Raw genomic sequence first — 24,869 nt, 5'->3', positions numbered from 1 at the left:
TTATATTTAAGCTGTAAGTTTGTTTGTGCCAGTAGGCCTCTGTCTGAATTCCATTTATTTATTCATTTATTTACACATATCTATTGGCTGGTTGAGGCCTGTGGGTATTTATTATAATATTAATACCAATAATAATTCTATCACATTAAGACAGCATTAAAATAAAGGAATTAAGAAATATTAGGAATGTGCTGACTGTCTTGCTGGCTGTAGATATTTAAAGGAGCTTCAAATGACGTTTAAGCGGATTCTGCGCGGATTACAGTGATTACAGTTCACAGCGTCTGTTTTAATATCGCGCTGGAAATTATGAAAATGTTTTTCTCCCGTTTGCGCGTCTTTGATAGGCTGTCGTGTCGCGCGCGTCGGCCACGAGCATGAGAACGAGTGACGTTTCTGTTTGATTCAGTTTACCAAACTTGATTCTTTCGAACTGCCTGATTCAGTGAATCGTAGAATCACAAATCAAGAAATCAAGACCGCTTGATTTTCACCTCCTCCGGATCCAGAGACGCCGTCCGCGGTAACGGTCCAGTAAACCGTCCGCGGCAACGGTCCAGTAAACCGTCCGCGGTAACGGTCCAGTAATCCGTTCGCGGTAACGGTCCAGTAAACCGTCCGCGGCAACGGTCCAGTAAACCGTCCGCGATAACGGTCAAGTAAACCGTCCGCGGTAACGGTCCAGTAAACCGTCCGCGGTAACGGTCCAGTAATCCGTCCGCGGTAACGGTCCAGTAAACCGTCCGCGGTAACGGTCCAGTAAACTCGAGTCTCGTGTCCTCAAACCCGCTCGATTCAGCCAAAGAGACGTTACTTCAACTCACTAAAGGAATCGGACTCGAAAGACTTGAAGCAGGACGCAGAAAGAGGCCTGGAATCTAAAATCTGAAATCAGAACGCAGGAATGACCAGAAATGACCATAGAACAACTTACAAAACACAAAATGATCATTTGTAAATTGTATTTTATGGTTTTAGAAAAGACATATATGCAGTCTGTGTCATTTGTGTGGAAATTAATTCTGTATTTTTATCTTTTCAAAACACCAAAAGGCCTGTGTACACAACGCGCTGCATTTTACATTACAATGTTTATACACATTGTTCTTGTCACATACATTAATAAATAGTCTCATCACAGATTAATCAATGCAAATGATTTCAGAGCAGCTGTCAGTGCCGCCAGCCCACCCGCACCCTCAGTTTACTGCACTGCTGCGGTTATTCGGCAGAGTGGAAGCACGACTGGCACTTTCCTGTGCTCTAGAGAAACTTTCTGGTTTTTAAAATTAATTGTAGGTAGCAGTATTCTTAGTGTGCTTTAGATGTGGAGGGTTTTATATACCAAAACACAAAACTCTGATCATGCGCAGATGCTACACAACAAACAAACAAACAAACAAACAAACCCATTTCGATTCAGTTGGGACTTATGAATCGGTTCTAGCTGTTCCATTGAAAAGAACCTGTTCACGCGTACCGATTCTTTCACGGCTCCGGACGTCGCTAATAAGAAGAGCAGCGCCGCTGGGTGCGCGCGAGCCATGATCGTCGCCATTTTATTTTCTGAACCCCGAGCGGGACCGGAGCGGCGAAGCGACGTTTCCGCGGGAGCATCGGGCCGAGAAACGTGAGACACGGAGCATCAAACACGCTCACCAGCGCGTAGGTCGTGCGAGCGGGGTAACGTAGGCGGTTCTGCTGCGTCCCGGGCGTTGGTTGCCGCTGTGTTGTCGGGCGGCGCGGGTCGGTTAGCTGTGCGCTAATCGGCCGCTAGCGCGTAGCCGGAGCCCGGTTAGCCAGCTGTGCTAGCGCCGCGGAACAGGCCGCAGCGAGCGGGCCCGCGCTCCCCAGACTCCCCGGGGCTACGAGCGCTGCCGCAGCAGCACATTGACTCCGTTGTCCGTATCAGGTCTTCCACTTAAACGCCGCGGCTTCGGGTTTAGACCCGTCGGTACCGCCGTGGCGCTCAGGGCGCGCGCGCTCCGCCTCAGCGCGGAAGCCAGAGTTTCATTTTCCGTGTTCGGGTTAGCCTAGCCTAGCCTAGCCTAGCCGATGTAAGGTTCGCGGGAGCTCGGCTTGGCTGGCGGGTTAGCTACGAGCTTCTTGCTCGGATCTTCCCGTTCCACCTTAAGTGGCGCAGCCGTTACACTATGGCGTCAGAATGTAGTTAGCTGCTGCACCACTTAAGGTGGAACGGGAAGATTCGAATAGGAAGCCAGTTCCAGCCTCGCTGTTGAGGTTGGCTGGCTGAGGACGGGTCCGGGGCGCCAGGCTGCGGTGCAGATGGTCGTTTGTTTTGAGCCTAGTTTGAGACCCGGGCGGTCCCGCACTGCTGGCGCTGTGAGCCGAGTAGCCGCTCTGGACGTGCGGCATGTTCGGAGACCTGCTAATGTTTTAGCTTCAGCTGCCGTGACGCTGCTGGAGGCCGCCGCTGACCTGCAGTGCAGTGTGTTCGCTTCTCCAGCGCACACGACCGAGTTATTAAACCGTTCCCGAGCCGAGTTAGCTGCGTAGCAGCGGGGAGGACGTGAATCTGTGCGGTCTGTAGTAAATGGGGCCTCTATTAGCTCCGGTAGCTGCAGCTCCCAGTCACTCGGCGCCAGCCAGCTGGAAGTGAGCAGGCAGGCTAACGCGGCTGGTTAGCTAGCCTAGCTCGGTCGGGAAACAATGGGTTTGTCGGAGTTTGTGGGTCTGCTAGCTAATGGGTTTTAGCCAGGTCGAACGGTCAGCTAGCCAGCCAGACATCAGTCGTCTGAGCCAGCTTAGGTTAGCCTAAGTGCGGTGAATAGTTGTCGGGTGACTCGGTCAGTTTCTCGGCCCTAGGCCTGGTCCGGACCTGGCTTTGCGCATATCGGTGCTTTCCTTTTGTGGCACAGCGAGCGCAGCGGCTCAGACCGCTACCGAGCCTTTCGCGAGGCCGAAATCGGTGTGTTCGCTAGTGCAGTGCGGCAGAAATCCAGGAGCCGTGCTGGGAAACCGCTGGACTCGGTTCGTTTATATTCCGTCGTAGACGAGTCGGTCATGTTTTATTTTTGCGATGATCCAGCTGTTGGTTACGGTAGCGCGTTCGCCGCTGTCGACTCCTTATCCTATAGATGTGCTCGGCACCGCGTTTACTGTCTTGTATTGCCGTGTTTAATGTATGTAGTGCTGACTAAACGTATTTAGTAGTGCCTTGTTTACTAACTCCTCAAATATTGGTCAGACAAATCTGACTAGTCGTTAACTAGCTTCTGTCAAGCTGGTCAGGGAATTGATCGGCTGAAGCAGTGGAGTGGACATGGGTCAGGTTAGGTAGCTAACTAGGTTACCTGGCTTGCTTCGGTTGTCTTCTGGCTCTTAAATTTGCAGAAACGTTAAGTAGCGTTATGTCGGCAGTCCGTTAATCGCCTAATTTCCCCGTTTCGTATCAAAATCGATGTTGAGGTGCTAACGTCAGTGTTGGCCTGCTAGTGCCGTGCCCGAGCAAGCTTGTTAACTTGGCCAGTGTGGGTTGGTAAGCTGACTCGAGCTGACACACAAGCTGGATGTAAAACTGTTAACCTGCACCTTCTGGAGATGCGAGCCTGCCTGGTACAGTGGGCTGATGCTTGTTTAGGTAAAGGCTTCCAGCTTGGCACGTGTTCGTGCTGGAGGCTACACGGCCGAGCGAGGTTTCGGATTCCCCGCTGGCCACCGACATATCGGGCTTCGATTGTTTTGATTTGTATTGGAAGGAAACGGTCGTTAGAGTCGGGTCTGTAAACGTTGTGGTGGGTAGGGCGGTCTGGGAGTCGCTGTAGGACCGCTGTAAAGTTAATATCGACGTTCAAAGGCCAGAAGTGAAACGCTGTCGGTTACATTGCACTAATATTACATACATTATTGTTTTCTGCGCTGAAGACGCGGCATAGCTGGGGGTGAATATGGCTTCCGGATGTGCAGCTGCGGGCCGTTAGTGCCGGGCTGGGCGGGTTAGTTAGGAGCCAAAGCGCGAAGCTCTAGTAGTTCTCGTTTCTGTCTGAAGGAAGTGGGCCTGAAGACTTTCGCCTTATAACTGCCATCAAATGATCGTTTTATTCATATTCCTGTATCGCATGCTTGTATTAATGTCTGTCTTCTTCCTTTCCCTCAAATTTGCTTAGATGTCAATCTTGAAGTTGCACTGAAGGACCGTACATTGAGTCAGGACCCACAGACAGAAGCCGCTTGTTGGACGCACGGACATTTTCACACCTGGGGAGGGGGGGGAGCAGAAGTGACCTATCACTGAAGTGACTAAAGGGGAATAATGGTGATTTTGCGCCGGGCTCGGCCGCCTGCTTCCGCCCCAACCAGCAATGAATCTTGACTCGCTCTCGCTGGCTTTGTCTCAAATCAGCTACCTGGTGGACAATTTAACTAAGAAAAACTACAGAGCCAGCCAGCAAGAAATACAGCATGTGAGTTCATCCTTTTTATCAAATTTTAATACACATGTTGCCTAATTGGGAGTTCATGCTTGCTTTTTTTTTTTCTCTCCCTCAAAATAATTTGAAAATGTAAGTGATCAACATTTTGGTCGGAATCTAGAGCGAATTGTAACGTTCCATAGAGCAGACCCGTCCTTGCGGCATGCGGCAGGTTTTTAGGGCTTTAAAGGATGTTTTGAAGCCATGTAGTATTACTTGGTATGTAACATTATCGGCGTAGGACAGAACTTCAGCTTTCTCTGACTTATTTTAAACTGATATTTGACTTGCTGTGCTTTATTTTACTGTGTACCCCTGTAGAAATGTTGCATTTCTTTGTAATGCTAGTTCAGCTAAAGATAGCTGGTCTTATATAGTTCTTGTATTTTGAAAGGGAATTAACACTTTTTCACAATTTTTGTATTCAAGATTGTCATTTAGACAATTTAGGCCAGAACTTCCTCAAACCTGATGTAAATCAATGGGCCTCATTCTCCAGTATCTATTTTTTCTAATTGTTGTCTTTGAGAAAGGTACCAAGAAAGTCTGCATCACATTCATGACATGTTCTTAAAGTGCAGATTTGGTTGCATCTTTTTGCTCTTGAGTGTAGATTCTGTTCTTACCCAAGAACAAAACCCAATTAGGAAATGATTAGTGTCGGAGTCTTCGTGAGAAATCCAAGTGGGTTTTGAGTTCTTAAGAGCATTTGGTGAACGAGGTCCATTGTCTCAGGCATCAGGCAGCATATTCATATCTATTTCATAGACTACTGTTCTATGATGGCACCTTTAGGCACAGACTCTTGAGACATCTGGTTCCTGTCTCCATCACTGCCAACTATTCTGATTTGGTAGAGTAGTGTTTTATGTCAGATTATTCGGAATGACTTGGTTTATACCTTGGTTATTTTAATTATGCAGAAAATGGAAAAACGGAGCGAAGTTCCTTTTTAAATGTTTATTATTGCCGTTATATGTGCATGGAGAAAATCTGCTATCGGAGTTGCCCCACAGTTCACTTCTCTGTACAGATCAGCCTCATTTATGGATAAATTCGTTGCCGGCGTAGCAGTATTTCATTCACAGATGCAATAACTGTTGAAAACTGTGAGGGCCACTTGCTTGATTGGCACTCTCTCTTTCTCAGATTGTGAATCGTCACGGCCCTGAAGCAGACAGGCATCTATTACGCTGTCTCTTTTCCCATGTGGATTTCAGTGGCGATGGTAAAAGCAGTGGCAAAGATTTCCACCAGGTATTTTATTTTTGTTCAGTTGGTTGATTTTATTTTTCCCTGTTCCCATGTCTCTTGTTAATGGCTGAATTTAAGAGATGGATAAGGAAAATGGTTAGCTATCTTTTACTGGTGCATGAAGTGGCATCACCATAAATTTGAATTTCCCAAGACAAGGTGCAAGTCAGTCACAGCGCTGAGTGCTTAATTTGCCAGACAGACTAATAATACAGCACTCCTGGACTGTAGATCCACAAAAATCTTGTTTTGAGCATTGTTGTGTGTATTGGACTGTTTCATTATGAGATGGGTACCATAATGTCCCGATCCTGTTATTGACATTTTGTTGCAACTTAAATCATATGCGTTGTTAATTAAAGCATCATTAGTGGTTTCATTATGTAATTGTCTTTTGTTTTTATGTCGTGTTTAATGCGAGTTCTATTGTGTTGTCTTGTTTACCTTTGCCAAAGACACAGTTTCTGATCCAGGAGTGTGTGTCTCTTATTACAAAGCCAAACTTTATTTCAACTCTCTGCTACGCCATTGACAATCCTCTGCACTATCAGAAGGTATGTATTCTAACTGCACCGTTTGCCTTTGAGAGTTCTGGTGTTGATATTAATTTGGTCATCACAGCAAAGATGATCACCAACCGTCTTTGTGTTCTTATTATTTTTCTGTCTTTCAACCTTTTTTTTTTTTTCTCTCTCCCTCATTTCTAAGAGTTTGAAGCCATCACCGCACTTGTTTCCTCAACTGAGTAAAGTTCTCAAGCTAAGCAAGGTCCAGGAGGTGAGTAAAATGACTACCTTATCAGCAAGAATACTTAAGCACTGTAATATGTAACTCCTTTTATAATTCAGCTCTGACTTTGAGCTTGTCAGATAACCCACTCTCTCTTGGACTAGGTTATATTTGGCCTTGCTCTTCTGAACTCCAGTAACTCAGATCTGCGGGGGTTTGGTAAGTGTTCGTTGCAGTTCTACCTATAGAATTTTCAGTATTGCACTGTTATAGCAGTATGTTTGAGTTTTTCACGTTGTTTATAATTATTGTTATTCCTGTTGTTGTTGTTACTGTTATGTAGCTGTCATAAATATAGGTGTTCGGTGGCAATGTTCTAATTTTAGTCAAATAAGTGACTTGGGTGCAAGTGCTTGGGCAGTAATTTTAAAAAATAAATCTTCTGTTTTTAAACAATCCCAAACCCTCTGAGGCTGATGCAAAATGCTGGATATTGCTACCATTATGGTCTGAATACTGTTCATCTGATATGACTGTACGCATCATAAGCCTCCTTCGTTTTTCATGTAGTGATGGGAAGCACAGTAGCACCCAAAAAGCTACACAATAAAATTGATAATTATCCCGCTCACAGCCAGGACATGTGGTTTAATTCACAGCAGATGTGAAGTGTCTTTTTGACTCACTCCTTTGAGCTCATCTTAATTAAATCAGAAGTTATAACTTGTGTTCTTGCAAGCTTGTAAGCTCCCAGTAGTTGGGAAGAAAATAACTGAAGCAACGTTTTAATCTCTCCTCTGTTCTCTGTCAGCGGCCCAGTTTGTGAAGCAGAAGCTTCCAGACCTCCTTCGCTCATACGTGGACGCGGACCTTGGAGGCAGCCAGGAAGGTGGCTTCCAGGACATTGCCATAGAGGCTCTGCACCTACTGCTCTCACACCTCCTGTTTGGGCAGAAGGGCTCCAGCGGAGTCGGGCAAGAGCAGATAGACGCTTTCCTCAAAACACTGTGCAGAGGTACACAACAGTGAGAAGAGCAGAGTCCTCAAAAGTTTTCTGACTAAGAACATGGAGGCACTGAAGATTTTCTGCTTACGTATTTAAGTTCAGTTAATCATTGGTTTGAATGGTAGCTAGGGTGATGGCATTGCCATACTTTTGGGACATTAGTCTTTAATAAGCAGGCTGTGCCGCAGGTGACGGTGAAGTAAAGTTATTTGTGCCTGTCCTGTGCAGATTTCCCGCAGGAGCGCTGTCCTGTGGTGCTCGCACCACTGCTGTACCCTGAGAAACGGGACATTCTCATGGACAGGATCCTTCCAGACTCTGGAGAGTTAGCAAAGACCATGATGGAGAGTTCTCTTGCAGAGTTTATGCAAGAAGTTGGCTATGGCTTTTGTGCAAGGTATTTTTATATCTATAACCTTCAATTTGGGGCCATCACCATTAGTAATTGATACATGGGCTGAGTCATGTAATCAGTGGTTGGGGTGGGGGGGTGGCTCATAATGTACATGGCTGAACAGTAAATTGTGCATAGCTTTTGAAAGATTTCAGAATGGATAAATTTGGAAGTTTTATTATAAAAAAAAATCCAAACATGGATGTGTAACCAAAATTAATCTGGTTCTTACTCGTTGGAAGAAAGATCTGTAGGAGTTGGAAATACTCTTAAGCAAATAATCTGAGAACTGCCTATTCATTGAGTCATTTTAGTTTTATTAAGGAATTGATGGTCCTGCTTCAGGTGTATGTTTTTAATTCTGTGCAGTGTCACTGACGTTATGGTTATTGCTTCTGTTTGTTCAGTGTTGATGAATGTAGGAACATAATCCTGCAGTATGGAGTGCGTGAGGTGACTGCAAGCCAAGTGGCCAGAGTGCTGGGCATGATGGCTCGCACTCACTCTGGTCTTTCAGATGGAATCCCTCTACAGGTACTACAAAAACCTCACCATGAGCTGTTTTTACCTTTACCCACTCTGTGGGTTTGAATCACCTGTGTTGAATATGGTTATTAAGTGGATTGCTTGGTTTTGTGTAGTCCATCTCTGCTCCAGGAAGTGGCATCTGGAGTGATGGGAAGGACAAAAGTGATGGCTCTCAGCCCCACACCTGGAACGTAGAAGTTCTGATTGATGTTGTAAAGGAACTCGTAAGTCCTTTTCTCCGCTACTTGATGCATAATGACTTTAAAACTATTAAGGATTAGTTGAATCATGTGCTTTGTTCATTTCTTAGTCTTTAGTCTTCTGCCATGTTAACCATTCGAACATTCCAATCTGTTTTTGATTGGTGAACTTGTTCCCTGTCAGAACCCCAATTTGAATTTCAAAGAGGTGACCTACGAGCTAGACCACCCAGGCTTCATTATCCGGGACAGTAAGGGCCTGCAGATGGTTGTATATGGAATTCAGAGGGGACTGGGTATGGAGGTCTTCCCTGTGGATCTCATCTATAGGCCTTGGAAGCATGCTGAGGGCCAGGTAGAAAAGTGCCACATCACTTGTTCCCAATTTGTTTAGTTGATGTAGCAGCTTTTATGTACTACTTTGTCATTGAGCATTTTGATGTGATTATCTAATCATTTTCTTTGAGGTAGCTTTTAGAGAGATTAAATGCTTCTGATGTCTAGTTCTGATCAGTGTTGTGAACAATTCTAATGCTAAATCATGCATTTCTTCACCAGACTTGTCTGACTTTGTTCACATCTTAATTTTGCCGAATGTTAAATCTATGGATTTTCACCTTTCAGTTGTACTTGTTGTCTTATTCATTAAGTTGATCACAACGTTTAAGGTAATCCTTTTTTTTCCCCCTTTTCTGTTGCCTTCAGCTCTCTTTCATCCAGCAGTCCTTATTGAGCCCAGAGGTGTTCTGCTTTGCCGATTACCCCTGTCACACAGTGGCCATTGACATCCTCAAAGCTCCGCCTGAGGATGACAACAGGGAGATAGCTACATGGTCTGTGTCAGCATTTCATACTATTGTACCTCTAAATAAATGGCAATTACAGGCCTGAGAAATGTCACACAGTAATTTAGTGTATCTTGTAATTCTTCTATTTCTGTGTGAAGAGTTGAGAGAAACAGACTTTTAGCCTTTTCTCACCTTTTGAAGATTACTAGTAAAGTCAGTGTTGCTCCTGTAAATACTCAGTATGTCTATGGATTTGTGGTAATCTGCGCTGCTGCATTTTTGCAGGAAGAGCCTGGACCTGGTGGAGAGTCTCCTGCGGCTGTCTGAGGTGGGCCAGTACGAGCAGGTCAAGCAGCTCTTCAGCTTCCCCATAAAGCACTGCCCGGACATGCTTGTGTTGGCGCTGCTGCAGATCAGTACATCCTGGCACACGCTGCGCCATGAGCTCATCTCTACCCTTATGCCCATCTTCCTGGGCAACCACCCCAACTCTGCCATCATCTTGCATTATGCCTGGCATGGGCAGGTATGAGCACTTTTGAGACATTTTTCTGTTTTTGTTTTGTCCCTATATTGTTTGAAGGGGAAACAAGATTGGTAATGCAAAGGATTTGTATAATTCACGAAGACTAAAAAGCCATCTTTTGATGCAACTGCTCTGTTTTAGGGCCAGTCACCCTCTATTCGCCAGCTCATCATGCACTCAATGGCAGAGTGGTACATGAGGGGGGAGCAATATGACCAGGCCAAGCTCTCACGCATCCTGGACGTGGCTCAGGACTTGAAGGTGCAGCCACGCACACTTCTTTGCCCTTCAGTGGGTTCTCAAACAAACCTGAATATCTATAGTGGCTTGTGTACTCACTTTTTTTAAAATTTATTTTTCAGTCTTTATCGATGCTGCTAAACGGTACTCCATTTGCCTTTGTAATTGACCTTGCTGCACTTGCCTCTCGCCGCGAATACCTCAAACTAGACAAATGGCTGACAGATAAAATCAGAGAACATGGGGTAAATGTTTGTGCATGTGTTTCTCATAAGAATATTTGGTGTTCAGTCAGTGTGAGCCTAAAAGTTCCTTCTTCGTGTTAGGAGCCATTCATCCAGGCATGTGTGACTTTCTTGAAGAGGCGCTGTCCCACCATCATGGGAGGGCTGGCCCCAGAGAAAGACCAGCCTAAAAGTGCACAACTGCCACCTGAAACACTGGCCACGATGCTAGCCTGTCTGCAGTCTTGTGCAGGGTAAGAATTATGGGATATTGTTTAATGCCCTGTACAGAATTGCCAGTCAGAACCTGCATTCTTTTCAATTGTTACCAAATATTTTGTAATTGGTTGTATTTAAGGATCTATAGAAATGTCATGAATGAATTTAAATTCATGGAGTTTAAGTACTGTTTTTTTTTTTTTTTCCCCCACAGTAAAGGTGATCATGTGTGTAAAATATATATATTTGTGTGTAATTACACACACGTGTGTGTGTGTGTGTGTATGTGCTGTGGGTAATGACCGGTCTTTATTCAAACAGGAGTGTGTCTCAAGAGCTTTCTGAGACGATCTTGACCATGGTGGCCAACTGTAGCAATGTGATGAACAAGGCCCGACAGCCTCCACCAGGGGTCATGCCAAAGGGTCGAGCTCCTAGCACCAGCAGCCTGGATGCCATTTCTCCGGTAGGACTGGGCAATAGTGAAGTTCCAGCATGACTGTACAATATCTCCATACAGCAGTGTGGGGTTTTTTTAATAAAGGGCTTTAATGATCGACTGAACGTCTGCTCTTCCTCTTGTGTGGTTCAGGTTGACCCACTCACTGCGATGGGTTCACTGAATCTGGGAAGCTCAGCCACCTCCCACACACAGAACATGCAAGGTTTCCCCACACCGCTGGGTTCAGCCTTCAGCAATCCCCAGTCTCCGGCCAAGGCCTTCCCACCTCTTACCAACCCCAACCCTAGCACAGCCTTTGGGGGGATTAGCGGCCTCTCCTCTCAGCTCCCAGGTGACGGTTAATCTAAATCTCATTGTTTGAACAGACCTTATGCTTTGCCATGTAACTAAGGCCACCTGGAAAAACCTCTTTGCTCTTAACTCTTACATTTATTTTTGACACTTTTAGGTACTCTTTTCTGAAATGCGGGTTAGTTTTGTTTTAGAAGGCGTTGGTTAACTTGCTTTCTGACTGTAATCTATCCTGACAGGCCCATTGGGTTCAGGCAGCTTGAGTGGGATTGGTTCAGGTCTGGGCATGCCAGCAGTGAACAACGACCCGTTTGGCCCGAGGAAGATGAGCACGCCAGGGCTGAACCCACCCACCTTCCAGCACTGTAGGTTGATGACCGGTGTGTGGTGGTGGGACTGAGAGCCTGGAACCTCAGCTGTATTTCCTCTAAATTTGAACTGCCACCAAAATCGGGCCACTGCAGAATGTGTGCATCTTACTAAGCTTCCACGTATACATTTGTTAGGTTATAGTTCTGTTTGCAATATTTTATAAAAATGATTATCTAAAATCTGCACATGAAGCTTCCTTTCTGCTACATTTCAAATGGCTTTAAAGAGGAAATACAGATCAGTCTACATTACTGCAGATTTTAAATTAGTTCACTTCTAATATATTTAACTTGATGTCTGAAATGTTAAAACTGAGAACTGAAAAATGAAAATTGCCAATAATCAGGTACTTATCTACATGCATCTGTCAAACCTTGCATGTTATGAGCATCATATCATCTTGACTTGTATCAGTGAAGTACATTCTTCTACCCCCAATGTTTTTGTTAGCTGACCTCTCTCATGTGTGGCCTGAGGCAAACCAGCACTTTAGTAAGGAGATTGACGATGAGGCCAACAGTTATTTCCAGCGCATTTATAACCATCCCCCTCACCCTACCATGTCCGTGGATGAGGTGAGTAAGCACACGGTTACCCCTGTGCAGTGGGTCAGGGCTGGATTTGTCCGAACTCTGTGAAAGTGCAAAGGATGGCATATGACAATTTCCAGATTCAGTTAAAAGGCACTTGCAGAAGTGACAGGTGGCTGTATCTTTCTCGCTCAGGTGCTGGAGATGCTGCAGAGGTTTAAGGACTCTAACATCAAGCGGGAGCGGGAGGTGTTTAACTGCATGCTGCGCAACTTGTTTGAAGAATACCGGTTCTTTCCCCAGTACCCAGACAAAGAGCTCCACATTACTGCCTGCTTGTTTGGGGGCATCATAGAGAAGGGCCTGGTCACCTACATGGCCCTTGGCCTTGCTTTGCGATATGTCCTGGAGGCATTGCGCAAACCCTATGGCTCCAAAATGTATTACTTTGGGATCGCTGCACTGGATCGGTTTAAGAATAGGTAAGTACATTTTGTGTATGTTATATTTTGTTTATTCAGACCAGGCTATTTACAAATAAACAGTCTTGCATTTATTGAAGGTGCTCCTGAATGTTCTAAAATTTAAATGATCTAAAATGAAATCAGGTTAGTCTTCCTTTTAAGGCTCACTTTATTCTCTTTTGCAGATTGAAGGATTATCCACAGTATTGCCAGCACTTGGCATCCATAGCCCATTTTTTGCAGTTCCCCCATCATTTGCAAGAGGTGGTGTTTTTTGTATTTGACAGTAACCCTTGTTTCTGTTTCCATGTAACTCAAACTGAAGTTGTCTTTAAAACATGCTGTAAAAAAAGTCTCCTGGTTAAATAAGTCTTGTATTTGTGTGCGTGCAGTATATCGAGTATGGCCAGCAGTCACGTGACCCCCCGGTGAAGATGCAGGGCTCAATCACGACGCCAGGCAGCCTTGCTCTGGCCCAGGCCCAAGCTCAGTCTCAGCCACCCAAAGCCCCTCAGCCTGGCCAGGCCAGCACCCTGGTGACCACCACAACCACAACCACCACGGTTGCCAAAACCTCCACCATCTCCAGGCCCACTGCAGTAGGTTTTAAGAAGGATGTGCCAGTGAGTAGACTATCAGAACGTGTGCATGCTAGAATAAATGCATGAGTCAGGCTCTTAGTGCAGGTCTTGGTGTGTGTGTGTGTGTGGGGGGGGGGGGGTCCCTCGAGGGTCCCTCGCCCCCCCGTGGGTTTATAATTGGCAGAAGAACAGTCAATGGCACTGGTGACTTTGAGGTGTCCTGGATCCCATGTCAGACGTATGGTGATGGGAGATACACTGCTTTCATAAGAATTTTGTATAGCATTTTGTTTTTACTTGTGATTTGCAGCCCTCGATCAACACCACGAACATAGACACTCTGTTGGTGGCGACAGACCAAACTGAAAGGATTGTGGAGCCTCCGGAGAATGTGCAAGAGAAGATAGCTTTTATTTTCAACAACCTGTCCCAATCTAACATGTCCCAAAAGGTATAAATAACCAGCATGAAATGCAGTGCTCTTCAGCGTTTTATCTCCTACTCTAAATTGCTGAAAAGGGATTTTGGCTCCTCAGTGTAACATTTGTGTGTCTGTGTGCGTATGTAAGGTTGAAGAGCTGAAGGAGACGGTGAAGGAGGAATTTATGCCCTGGGTGTCTCAGTACCTGGTGATGAAACGTGTCAGCATCGAGCCAAACTTTCACAGCCTCTACTCAAACTTCCTTGACACACTCAAAAATCCAGAGTTTGTGAAAATGGTTCTAAATGAGACATACCGGAACATTAAGGTAAGTTAGACTATAGTAATTTAGAGTCGTTGTGTAGTAGTGGAGCGATCGTGGTTGGTTTTTTTTTTTTTTTTTTTTTGGATTGAGTTAAAGAATAATAATTTTAATCCGTTCCCCCCACCCTGTTTTTTTAGGTTCTCCTGACCTCTGACAAGGCAGCTGCTAATTTTTCTGATCGATCCCTGCTGAAGAACTTGGGCCACTGGCTTGGCATGATCACTCTGGCTAAAAACAAACCCATCCTTTATACTGTAAGTGACTTTTTTCAAATTCTGTAAATTTTAGTCCTAGTAATGTATAGAACAGAAAAATCTACACCAGGATTGAGTTGACCTGCAGCCACACAGGCCCTTTGTGTGTTTCTTTGCAACATGGCAGGAGCACACATGAACCAGATGTTTGGAGACTGGCTTTACACCACTGATGTAAAAACGTGGTGCACATAGTTGAATCTTGATCTTGACTTGTGTTAATGTTGTGCAGGATTTGGAGCTGAAGTCTCTCTTACTGGAAGCTTATGTGAAAGGCCAACAAGAGCTGCTATATGTGGTCCCCTTTGTGGCCAAAGTCCTGGAGTCCAGTCTGCGTAGTGTGGTAATAATCAGATTCTTCTAATGTATTATTTTCTTCTTAAAAGGGCAATAGATGTCTTTACAATACATTTTGACGAGGAATTGTTTCTGTAGGACTTCTTGTGGTATGGCAAAGGCTGTGCATTTTTACTGTTTGAAATGTCGGTCAATTTTTGACATGGTGCTAAATGTTTGGGTGCCAGTCCACAAATCCTTTGTGAAATGTTGGTTTCTTTGTGGTTTTTTTTTTTAGTCACGGTTGCATTTTTATGGTATTGTGCAGGTCTTCAGGCCGCAGAATCCCTGGACCATGGCCATTATGAATGTACTGGCTGAGCTTCACCAGGAGCATGATCTAAAGGTTGGCCTATCTTCATTTTTCCTTTTTTTTTTGGTGTACTGAATCTCTTCTTTCAACCCCGAGTTAAAAGCAAACTTTCCTGCTCCCTTTGGATCTACAGCTAAATCTAAAGTTTGAGATTGAGGTGCTGTGTAAGAACCTGTCTCTGGACATTAATGACCTGAAGCCAGGCAACCTGCTGAAGGACAAAGAGAAACTGAAGAATCTAGATGAGCAACTGTCTGCACCAAAGAAGGAGACTAAGCCTCCAGAAGAGATGCTGCCAATAGTCACTACAGGTATGCTGTGCAAGCTTATCAAGGTTTCTTACTGTGAAAGGCTTGTTGTTTTGTCTGCGTTGGATAATGTGTTTTGTAGAGCTGGCCTAAATAGCTATATATATACACAATGGATGGTCCAAAGATGCAGACAGATGTGCTATAATTTTCTGTCGGAGTATGAGGCAGAAGGGTCTTGACAGTTTGTGTGTGTGTGTGTATATATATATAAATAAAATTATAACATTTTAATATTTTTCATACCTAGATTACAGCAATGATGCAAAATTAAGTTAAAGATGTATTTTTTTTTTTTTTGTTTTTGGTGGTATATTTTCATTGACAGTTTAGTGGTTTTTACAGAATGGCTGGACACATTTTGTATTCTACTTCTAACTCAGTTTAGGTGCTGAATGAGGTGAAACCCTCACTTTTCCAAAATGGAAAGTAGCATACTCCATGTCGGTGTTTACTCATTTTGTGGTGTCTTTCACCTGAAGACGTTTTGTTGCGACATGAACATGTTAAGTGTTGTATTGAGTTTGTATGGTTTGATGTAAAATGTCCAAATACTTTGCGTTTCAGAAGTATCTGGAAAATTGAAGAGGACTTGAATAAAAATACCAACATGACTCAAAAGATGTATTAGTTATTCAGGCCAGCCCTACCGTTTGACGGGTGTTTTTATATTTTATGGAACAAAACATAGTCTATTGTCACCAGCAGTTAGCTTGTGAATTTATTTTACTCCAATCTTGTATACTTGATTTTGCCTTTCTCAGGTTTTAATCCTAATAGTTTAAACCCACAGGTGTATGTCTTCCATTTGCAGCTGCACCTTCTGCTCCTGCTGCCACAGCAACCACCGCAACCACAGGGCCACCCACACCACAGTTCAGCTACCACGATATCAACGTCTATGCCCTGGCAGGTCTTGCCCCACATATCAACATCAATGCCAATGTAAGCAATTTTTCACCTTATTGCTTATTGGCAGGTTTTTTTTTTTACTACTTTCATCTTATGTTGAAGTTTCAGTATGTTTAGGAAGCATCAGTAGTTTAAAAAAAGTAGTTCCTTAAAATGTTACTCATGTATTAATTATTCATTCATCCATTCATTCATTTTCTTCTCCCAAACAGATTCCCCTGCTGCAGGCACATCCCCAGCTGAAACAGTGTGTAAGGCAGGCAATTGAGCGTGCTGTCCAAGAGCTTGTGCACCCAGTGGTGGACCGATCCATCAAGATTGCTATGACCACGTGTGAGCAGATTGTTAGAAAAGACTTTGCTCTGGACTCGGAGGAGTCACACATGCGTGTTGCCGCTCACCATATGATGCGCAACTTGACTGCTGGCATGGCCATGATCACCTGCAGAGAGCCACTACTGATGAGTATCGCCACCAATCTGAAGAACAGCTTCGCTGCTGCCCTCAGGGTACGTTCAGACAAGCAAACGGACTGCTTTTCACTTTCTCATCAGAATTAGAGTATTACGGTCACAAGACAACTTTGGCAGTACAACTGGGTAAGGTAATGACTTGCATCCTCCCTTGTTGGGGCATAGTTATTAAGCATCTCAGTGCTTGAACTAACATGCTTTTCATCATCGAAATATTAAAGAACTGATCTAGTGTCTGTGCTCATGAAGTTTTGCGTTCTCTGTTCCACAGGCTCCCACAGCCCAACAGAGGGAGATGATGGAGGAGGCAGCTGCCCGCATTGCTCAGGACAACTGTGAACTAGCCTGTTGCTTCATCCAAAAGACAGCTGTTGAGAAAGCTGGGCCTGAAATGGACAAGAGACTTGCTACTGTAAGTACCGCCTGCTGCTGTGACCAGTTCTGCTGAATGTTACCATTAATGTAGAGGGCGGCCTTTACCATGAGTGTAAAATGTGCAATGTTGAGTGAAGTCACTTGGGGCCCTGTGTATTTGCTGTAGGAGTTTGAGCTGAGGAAGCATGCTCGTCAGGAGGGCCGGCGCTATTGTGACCCCATGGTGCTTACCTATCAAGCAGAACGCATGCCGGAGCAGATCCGCCTTAAGGTGTGTTCCCTATACAGTGGAGCCTGGCATTGTACTTCATTGGGAGAGAGGGTACCTTTGTTTCCTACTGGGAAAGTGACTGTGTGAAGATGTATGAATGGTCTAAACTTGTTCATTCTCTTGCAGGTGGGTGGTGTGGACCCTAAACAGCTGGCTGTTTATGAGGAGTTTGCCCGTAATGTTCCAGGATTCCTGCCCAGCAATGACCTGTCTCAGCCCACTGGGTTCCTTGCCCAGCCTATGAAGGTATGCGCCATATAAGCAGTCGGGTTACTTCATGATGCTTTGTTTGCAAATGGTCAGACCCTTTAAAATGATATTGGAAAATATTTTTACATGTTAATTCATACTTCTCTTTTTGTGCATCTACAGCAGCAGGCATGGCCCACAGATGACATGGCTCACATCTATGACAAGTGCATCTCTGATCTTGAGCAGCATTTGCATGCCATCCCACCAGCCCTGGCCATGAACCCACAAGCACAGGCCCTGCGCAGCCTGCTGGAGGCTGTAGTAATGGCTCGCAATTCCCGTGATGGAATTACCGCTTTGGGTTTGCTGCAGAAGGTGAGGAACCCTTGAGCCCTGTTTTGACTTTTTCTTGTAATGCTTTTTTTAAATAAAAACACTTGCAAGCATTCTGCGTTTGCAATACTTGAGATTATTCCATTTTGTATTTAACCCTTTCTCCAGGCTGTTGAGGGCCTGCTAGATGCTACCAGTGGTGCAGATGCTGACTTGCTGCTGAGCTATAGAGAGTGCCACTTATTGGTGCTGAAAGCACTGCAGGACAGCCGTGCCTATGGGCCACAGTGGTGCAACAAACAGATCACCAGGTCCGTGCCAGCTGCACATTCTGTACTTAAAAAAAAAAAAAAAAAAGTAGCAAAATAATCTTTTATACCACCTCATTTGCAATTTGCTGCTGAAAATGTTCCAGGTGCCTGATGGAGTGTCGTGATGAGTATAAGTACAATGTGGAGGCAGTGGAGCTTTTGATTAGAAACCACCTGGTTAACATGCAGCAGTATGACCTGCACCTCGCCCAGGTAAGGAAATGTGTACATATTTTTGGCCTTTTTACCTGTGGCTATGTTCCATAGTGGCCAGTACAACCTCTCTGCTTTGTCCAAAACTTAAAACACATTTTCTAAATTATCAAGTAATACAGCAAAGAATGACTAATGTTCCGTTTACTGCCCCAGTCAATGGAGAACGGGCTACACTACATGGCAGTGGCGTTTGCTATGCAGCTGGTGAAGTTGCTGTTGGTGGATGAGCGCAGCGTGAGCCACATCACTGAAGCTGACTTGTTTCACACTATCGAGACCCTCATGAGGACCTGTGCACACTCCAGAGCCAACGCACCTGAAGGGTTAGTATGCTTACACACTTTAGCAGAGTCATTCTAGGGCAGGGGTGCCTGTGCTTTTTGTCTTTGGGGGGTGAGTAAAGTGTAATGCTTGTTGTAGGGCCTGAAGGACAAAATGTTGATTTGGTAGGTTGCTTTTGAACTTGCATATTTATACAATACAATTATTTTTTTTTTTTTTTTTGGGGGGGGGGGGGGCGGCATGGTGGCGTGGTGGGTAGCGCTGTCGCCTCACAGCAAGGAGGGCCTGGGTTCGATTCCCCGGCCGGGTGACCAGGGTCCTCTCTTTGTGGAGTTTGCATGTTCTCCCAGTGTCTGTGTGGGTTTCCTCCGGGTTCTCCGGTTTCCTCCCACAGTCCAAAGACATGCAGTCAGGCCAATTGGACATGCTAAACTGCCCCTAGGTGTGTTGACTGTCTGTGTGTCTGCCCTGCGATGGACTGGCGACCTGTCCAGGGTGTATCCTGCTTTCCGCCCGAAGACTGCTGGGATAGGCTCCAGCACCCCCCCCGCGACCCTGACGGAGAAGCAGCTTAGAAAATGGATGGATGGATGTATGGATTTTTTTTTTTATATGTATGAATTAAACATTCACATGGGCCAGCTTTGGCCTGCAGGCACCAGTTTGGACAGACCTTATTTAGGGTGTTTTTAGCAAGGCTGAGAAACTTTCTCAACCATCTCATGCTTGTATTGCACATAACTTCTGTTAGTACTCTTGGTATACTCTTGGTATATACTCTTGGGTTGGGGACAGATCCGCAAGTACCTTCTCTCATCGACTTGGTTCGGAGTTTTTTTTTTTTTGTTGTTGACTTGAAATGTACGTTATTTCCAGTCTGCCCCAGCTGATGGATGTGGTCCGCTCCAACTACGAGGCCATGATTGACAGGCACCATGGTGGACCCAACTTTATGATGCACTCTGGGATCTCGCAGGCATCGGAGTACGATGATCCACCAGGCCTACGTGAGAAAGCGGAGTATCTGCTAAGAGAGTGGGTCAACCTGTACCACTCTGCTGCCGCAGGCAGGGACAGCACTAAGGCCTTCTCTGCTTTTGTGGGCCAGGTTAGAGCAACTTAAGAATACAGCTCATGCATATTACTAAAGTAAATACAAATATTTCACTTGGACAACTGTTTGACTTGTCAGTACTGACCTTGCAGCTTAGGATGCCCCTTATTCAAGCAATAAATGACAAGATTGCTCGTTTTGGTCTACAGTATTATTAATAGTTTGCTTTATGGATTAGTTTTGGGTGGCAACATGTTTTGACAAATGTACAAATTCACGTTGGTGTCCTTCACCCATCTGTCTACTTTTACTATGCTGGTGTGCTGTACAACGATCTTTTCCATGCACTGGTTCATGCCTTTGTTCTTATGCTTGGCCTTATCTGCAGATGCATCAGCAGGGCATTCTCAAGACTGACGACCTAATCACCCGTTTCTTCCGGTTGTGTACGGAGATGTGTGTGGAGATCAGCTACCGCGCACAGGCTGAGCAGCAGCACAACCCAGCGGCCAGCTCTGCCATCATCCGTGCCAAATGCTACCACAACCTGGATGCTTTCGTTCGCCTCATCGCCCTGCTTGTCAAACACTCCGGAGAGGCCACCAACACTGTCACCAAGATCAACCTTCTCAATAAGGCAAGAAACACATACTTTGTATTAATTTGCATTTGAGTCACTGTCTCTATAAAATGATTTCAAAGGGCAAAACCTGTAGTGTGGTGTCATGACTGCACCTGAATAACTTTTTGAAATTTTGTAGGTATTGGGCATTGTGGTAGGTGTGCTGATCCAGGACCATGACGTGCGGCAGACAGAGTTCCAGCAGTTGCCATACCATCGCATCTTCATTATGCTGCTGCTAGAGCTCAATGCTCCTGAACATGTGCTGGAAACCATCAACTTCCAGACCCTCACTGCCTTCTGGTAAGGCACACCTCTATCTGGTGTTGCAATGTATTTTAATCATACGTTGATGTTAACTACAGCTAAAGGTTTTCATGCTGCTTTCCCATGACACTCTCCTACAAGGCAGTACTTTTTGGTTTTACTTGCATAAAGGGTTAGTGTGGGTTTTTCCCACTAAAATAAGGCTCTGCATTTGTTACTACATGACTAGAAGCGATCCCATCCCAGGGGTAACTCTACCTACCTTTTTAGAAAACTGTCAGAACTAAATTTATATCTGCAAAATAGTGTGAAATCCTACAAAGGCAGTTCTGTTAATGTCTCACATTTGTTGTTCAAGCAACACCTTCCACATCCTGAGGCCTACTAAAGCACCTGGCTTTGTCTATGCCTGGCTGGAGCTGATCTCCCATCGAATCTTTATTGCCAGGATGCTGGCACACACACCACAGCAGAAGGTAGGTGATGAGGATGCAGAGTTCCTTTTTTTTTTTTTTGGGCATCCTGTGTGTGTGTGTGTGTGTGTGTGTGTGTGTGTGTGTGTGTGAGAGATATATAGATGGATATAAATAATTTTTTTTTTTGCACACTTAAGGGTTGGCCCATGTATGCCCAGCTGCTGATTGATCTGTTCAAGTATCTGGCACCTTTCCTGAGGAATGTTGAGCTTAACAAACCTATGCAAATCCTCTATAAGGTATCTGCTCATTTGCTTCTAGTCCATTCTATGAAGTATTAAGAAACTTGAGACCTTGACATATTTCTGTCTGGTAGCTGCAAAACTCCTCCACTTTTTTAAAAGAACCAAAAAAACAATCTGCTGATTTTAGGGCACCCTGCGAGTTCTTCTGGTACTGCTCCATGACTTCCCAGAGTTCCTGTGTGACTATCACTATGGCTTTTGTGATGTAATACCACCAAACTGCATCCAGCTGAGGAACCTGATCCTGAGTGCCTTTCCCCGCAACATGAGGCTTCCAGACCCCTTCACTCCCAACCTCAAGGTACTGTAACTTCTCAGCACTATGGTGAAATAAGGTTTGTTCTGCAGTATTCCAGCTGACCATCTTAAATGTTCTGATGGATCTCCCACTTTCCCAGGTGGACATGCTGAGTGAAATTAACATCGCCCCACGCATCCTTACAAACTTCACTGGCGTGATGCCCTCCCAGTTCAAGAAGGATCTGGACTCATACCTGAAGACCCGGTCTCCTGTTACTTTTCTCTCTGAGCTGCGCAGCAACCTGCAGGTATGTGATCTCAAAGTACTGGCATAATTTCACAGCTGAAGTGGACTGTTTCTGGACACTTGTTTGACTTTTGTTCATTGTTTGTTACATCAGGTGTCCAATGAGCCGGGTAATCGCTACAACATCCAGCTGATTAATGCCCTGGTGCTGTATGTGGGCACACAGGCCATCGCTCATATCCACAATAAGGGTAGCACACCCTCCATGAGCACCATCACACATTCGGCACACATGGACATCTTCCAGAACCTTGCTGTGGACCTGGATACTGAGGGTGAGAACAAAGATTCACACAATTCATAAATGGCAGTCCCTGCCCAGAACACAGAACCAGGTTGTGAAGGGTGTATAGCATTTTAGATGCATGCTGTAATAGAAAAGTTCATAATTCCAATTTTTTGGCTCTGATCTTAACTTATGAACAAACCTGCACTTCCACACAAATTTAGTAATGCGAGTAAACCACTTCAATTACAAGCTTGCAGAAAAAGAACCGTTTGCTCGAAACAGTTCTGACTTGGGCAAATGCAGATCAAATGCATTGCTTTTGCCCATGTTTACTGACCCTCACCGTGTTGGGAACTTCTTGGTGTTCCTATTTGATCATCACTAAGGTCACGTGGCCATGAATCCAATGTGTCCCATCTAGAACCACATGAAGATTGCTTGGGTATGATTTTAAAAGATCAGACCTGCGTCCCTGCTTGGCTCTGAAACATCAGGCTTCTCACATTAAGGCAAAAAAATTGAATTTGTGCCACTGAGCCTGGTTCCTGTAGCCTGTGAACGCGCAGATGAAAGTAGAACTGATTTAGAAATTTTTAGAGAATGAGGGCAGCACGGTGGCGTGGTGGGTAGCGCAGTCGGCTCACAGCGAGGAGGGCCTGGGTTCGATTCCCCGGCCAGGTGACCGGGGTCCTCTCTGTGTGGAGTTTGCATGTTCTCCCCGTGTCTGCGTGGGTTTCCTCCAGGTTCTCCGGTTTCCTCCCACAGTGGTAAATTGCCCCTGGGTGTGAGTGACTGTCTGTGTCTGTCTGTCTGCCCTGTGATGGACTGGCGACCTGTCCAGAGTGTATCCTGCACCCCCCCGCGACCCTGATGGAGAGGCGGCTTGGAGGATGGATGGATGTTTAGAGAATAGACCACAACTGGGGAGTGTGTGTGTGTGTGTGTGTGTGTGTGTGTGTGTGTGTGTGTGTTCTGTGGCTTTTTCCCAGTTGTTTCTTGTAATCTGTCAATCATGTGCTTTTACTTTCAGGGCGTTATCTGTTTCTGAATGCGATAGCCAATCAGTTGCGTTATCCAAACAGCCACACGCACTACTTCAGCTGCACCATGCTCTATCTATTTGCTGAAGCCAATGCAGAGGCCATTCAGGAGCAGATCACCAGGTACTTTTTACCCATCTCTAGCTCTGTCCAGACACAATGCATTTTTATTCATAAACTCATGAATGCTTTTTTGTCTAGAATAATGACTGTAGCTCTGTCAGTTTACAGCTACGAGAAACGCAACACAACCTTTTGGAAGCCCGATTTCATTGTTTTTGTGTGGGTCTTATTTGCATGTTGTCTGGTACAGGGTCTTGCTGGAGAGGCTAATTGTAAACAGGCCACATCCCTGGGGGCTCCTCATCACTTTCATTGAGCTGATCAAGAACCCAGCCTTTAAGTTCTGGAGCCATGACTTTGTGCACTGTGCCCCAGAGATTGAGAAGTGAGTTTTTAGTTTAGTTTTTTTTTTTTTTTTTTTTTTTTCCCCTCAGTTTTGCCAGTGGCAAAATGAAGTACTTTACATTATGAATAATAAAGCCTGAGCTTTGCTACACTTCTTAAAACTAACATGGCTCTCATTCTCTCGCTGTTTGATCCAGGCTGTTCCAGTCAGTGGCTCAGTGCTGCATGGGGCAGAAGCAGGCCCAGCAGGTGATGGAAGGCACGGGTGCCAGTTAGGCTGCGGGAATCATCCCTCCTGAGCCCAGAGAGAACGCCTCCCGTCTCCCCTGTAGGCCTCCACTGACGCCCTGCTCCCATCGGATCATCTCATCTCAGCCAGCACTGGACTACCTTATACCGGGACTGCCTCTCACCCAGACTAAAGAGTTTAGGGATGTTGTTATTTTGCGAGGGGAAGGCATGCTGTTAAACAGTCTAAAAACAAAGCTTATGTGTAAATATTAAAAGGGACATTTTAAGAGCAGTTTTTGCATAACCTTTCCCCTTCCCCTTGCTATCCAAAGCTCTAATCTGACACACAAGCATGAACACATGCTTTAAACACCTTCATGGTATCCATATGTGCACCAGATAAGTATACACTCATCTGCCTGTTTGGCTCCCCCTCTTCACCACCATGAATTTAGGTTTTTAAAAAAAAATTTTTTTTCCCTTGCCTTTAAGTTGTTTTTTTTTTTTTTGTTTTTTTTTTGTTTTTTGTTTTTTGGAAAGCTTAATGGCTAGCGGCTTAAAGGAAGCTCTTATTTTTGGGTTTTTTTTTTTTCCAGATTTTGTTTTAAGGGGAGAGCTGTTGGTGTGGAGAGGGGATGGGCACGGACAGATTTTTGTCCTGAGTGCTGTGGTGCTTTTGGCGTTGCTGGTTTGCACCGTTTGACAGTGGGTAGGAGGTTCTCCCTGGCACTTGTAAAATTGTGGAAATATTCAGAATTTGATGGTAATTTGAATCTTAACGTTTGTACAAAGATCCAAATTGCGGAACAAAAAGGAGGACCAATACAGCCCATTTTGTAAGGATTTTGAATGTTTTGTAAATGTATTGGTCCGCGTGTTGTATTTTGTAGTACTTTCTAGTTGCCTTTAGTTCTTGCTACTTATTTCCTGTATGTATGCATTCTGTAGTTACTGCATTAAACACTTGAACTGCAGAGTTGGGTATGGAGTGTTATTTTGGTCTGTTCTGTGATGTCATAACCACCAGCATGATGTTATCTGAAGCCTGAGACTGTAGAAAACTTGAACACTAATAGATGGGGTCACATTGTGCTGCACAAAGATTTTTATTTTTATTTATTTTTGTTCTTGTGTGGCTCTGTTTATAAATTGATCTTATACAGGTAGGTTTCACTGGGTTAAGGAC

The 24,869-nt window shown here is 44.9% G+C and overlaps 1 protein-coding gene across 2 annotated transcripts; it reads left to right on the top strand.

Annotated features, from left to right (window-relative positions):
• The first annotated feature begins 1,501 nt into the window (after positions 1 to 1,501).
• On the top strand, positions 1,502 to 24,657 carry cnot1 (CCR4-NOT transcription complex, subunit 1). Of its 2 annotated transcripts, none has more exons than XM_017722922.2 (49): positions 1,502 to 1,630; positions 4,128 to 4,424; positions 5,583 to 5,690; positions 6,143 to 6,241; positions 6,396 to 6,464; positions 6,581 to 6,635; positions 7,228 to 7,431; positions 7,651 to 7,819; positions 8,224 to 8,350; positions 8,458 to 8,568; positions 8,729 to 8,899; positions 9,250 to 9,377; positions 9,618 to 9,858; positions 10,000 to 10,119; positions 10,221 to 10,343; positions 10,425 to 10,576; positions 10,863 to 11,007; positions 11,134 to 11,335; positions 11,535 to 11,660; positions 12,118 to 12,242; positions 12,393 to 12,679; positions 12,847 to 12,925; positions 13,054 to 13,284; positions 13,553 to 13,693; positions 13,812 to 13,991; positions 14,126 to 14,242; positions 14,475 to 14,585; positions 14,847 to 14,924; positions 15,025 to 15,202; positions 16,014 to 16,144; positions 16,324 to 16,620; positions 16,856 to 16,996; positions 17,126 to 17,230; positions 17,357 to 17,476; positions 17,603 to 17,797; positions 17,924 to 18,066; positions 18,171 to 18,279; positions 18,436 to 18,605; positions 19,441 to 19,672; positions 20,007 to 20,255; positions 20,380 to 20,543; positions 20,866 to 20,983; positions 21,121 to 21,222; positions 21,356 to 21,529; positions 21,627 to 21,776; positions 21,870 to 22,050; positions 23,035 to 23,167; positions 23,358 to 23,492; positions 23,650 to 24,657. In XM_017722922.2, exons 2-49 carry the CDS (start codon positions 4,323 to 4,325, stop codon positions 23,726 to 23,728), a joined length of 7,107 nt encoding a protein of 2,368 aa, XP_017578411.1. In that variant the 5' UTR covers positions 1,502 to 1,630; positions 4,128 to 4,322; the 3' UTR covers positions 23,729 to 24,657. The 2 variants fall into 2 exon arrangements, with proteins under 2 accessions (XP_017578411.1, XP_017578410.1); XM_017722921.2 differs by having other exon boundaries at positions 15,993 to 16,144.
• Positions 24,658 to 24,869: the final 212 nt, after the last annotated feature.

The sequence above is a fragment of the Pygocentrus nattereri genome, chromosome 8, assembly GCF_015220715.1.
Source record: "Pygocentrus nattereri isolate fPygNat1 chromosome 8, fPygNat1.pri, whole genome shotgun sequence".
Classification (NCBI taxonomy): Eukaryota; Metazoa; Chordata; class Actinopteri; order Characiformes; family Serrasalmidae; genus Pygocentrus; species Pygocentrus nattereri.
This window is presented reverse-complemented; position numbering and strand designations above follow the sequence as displayed.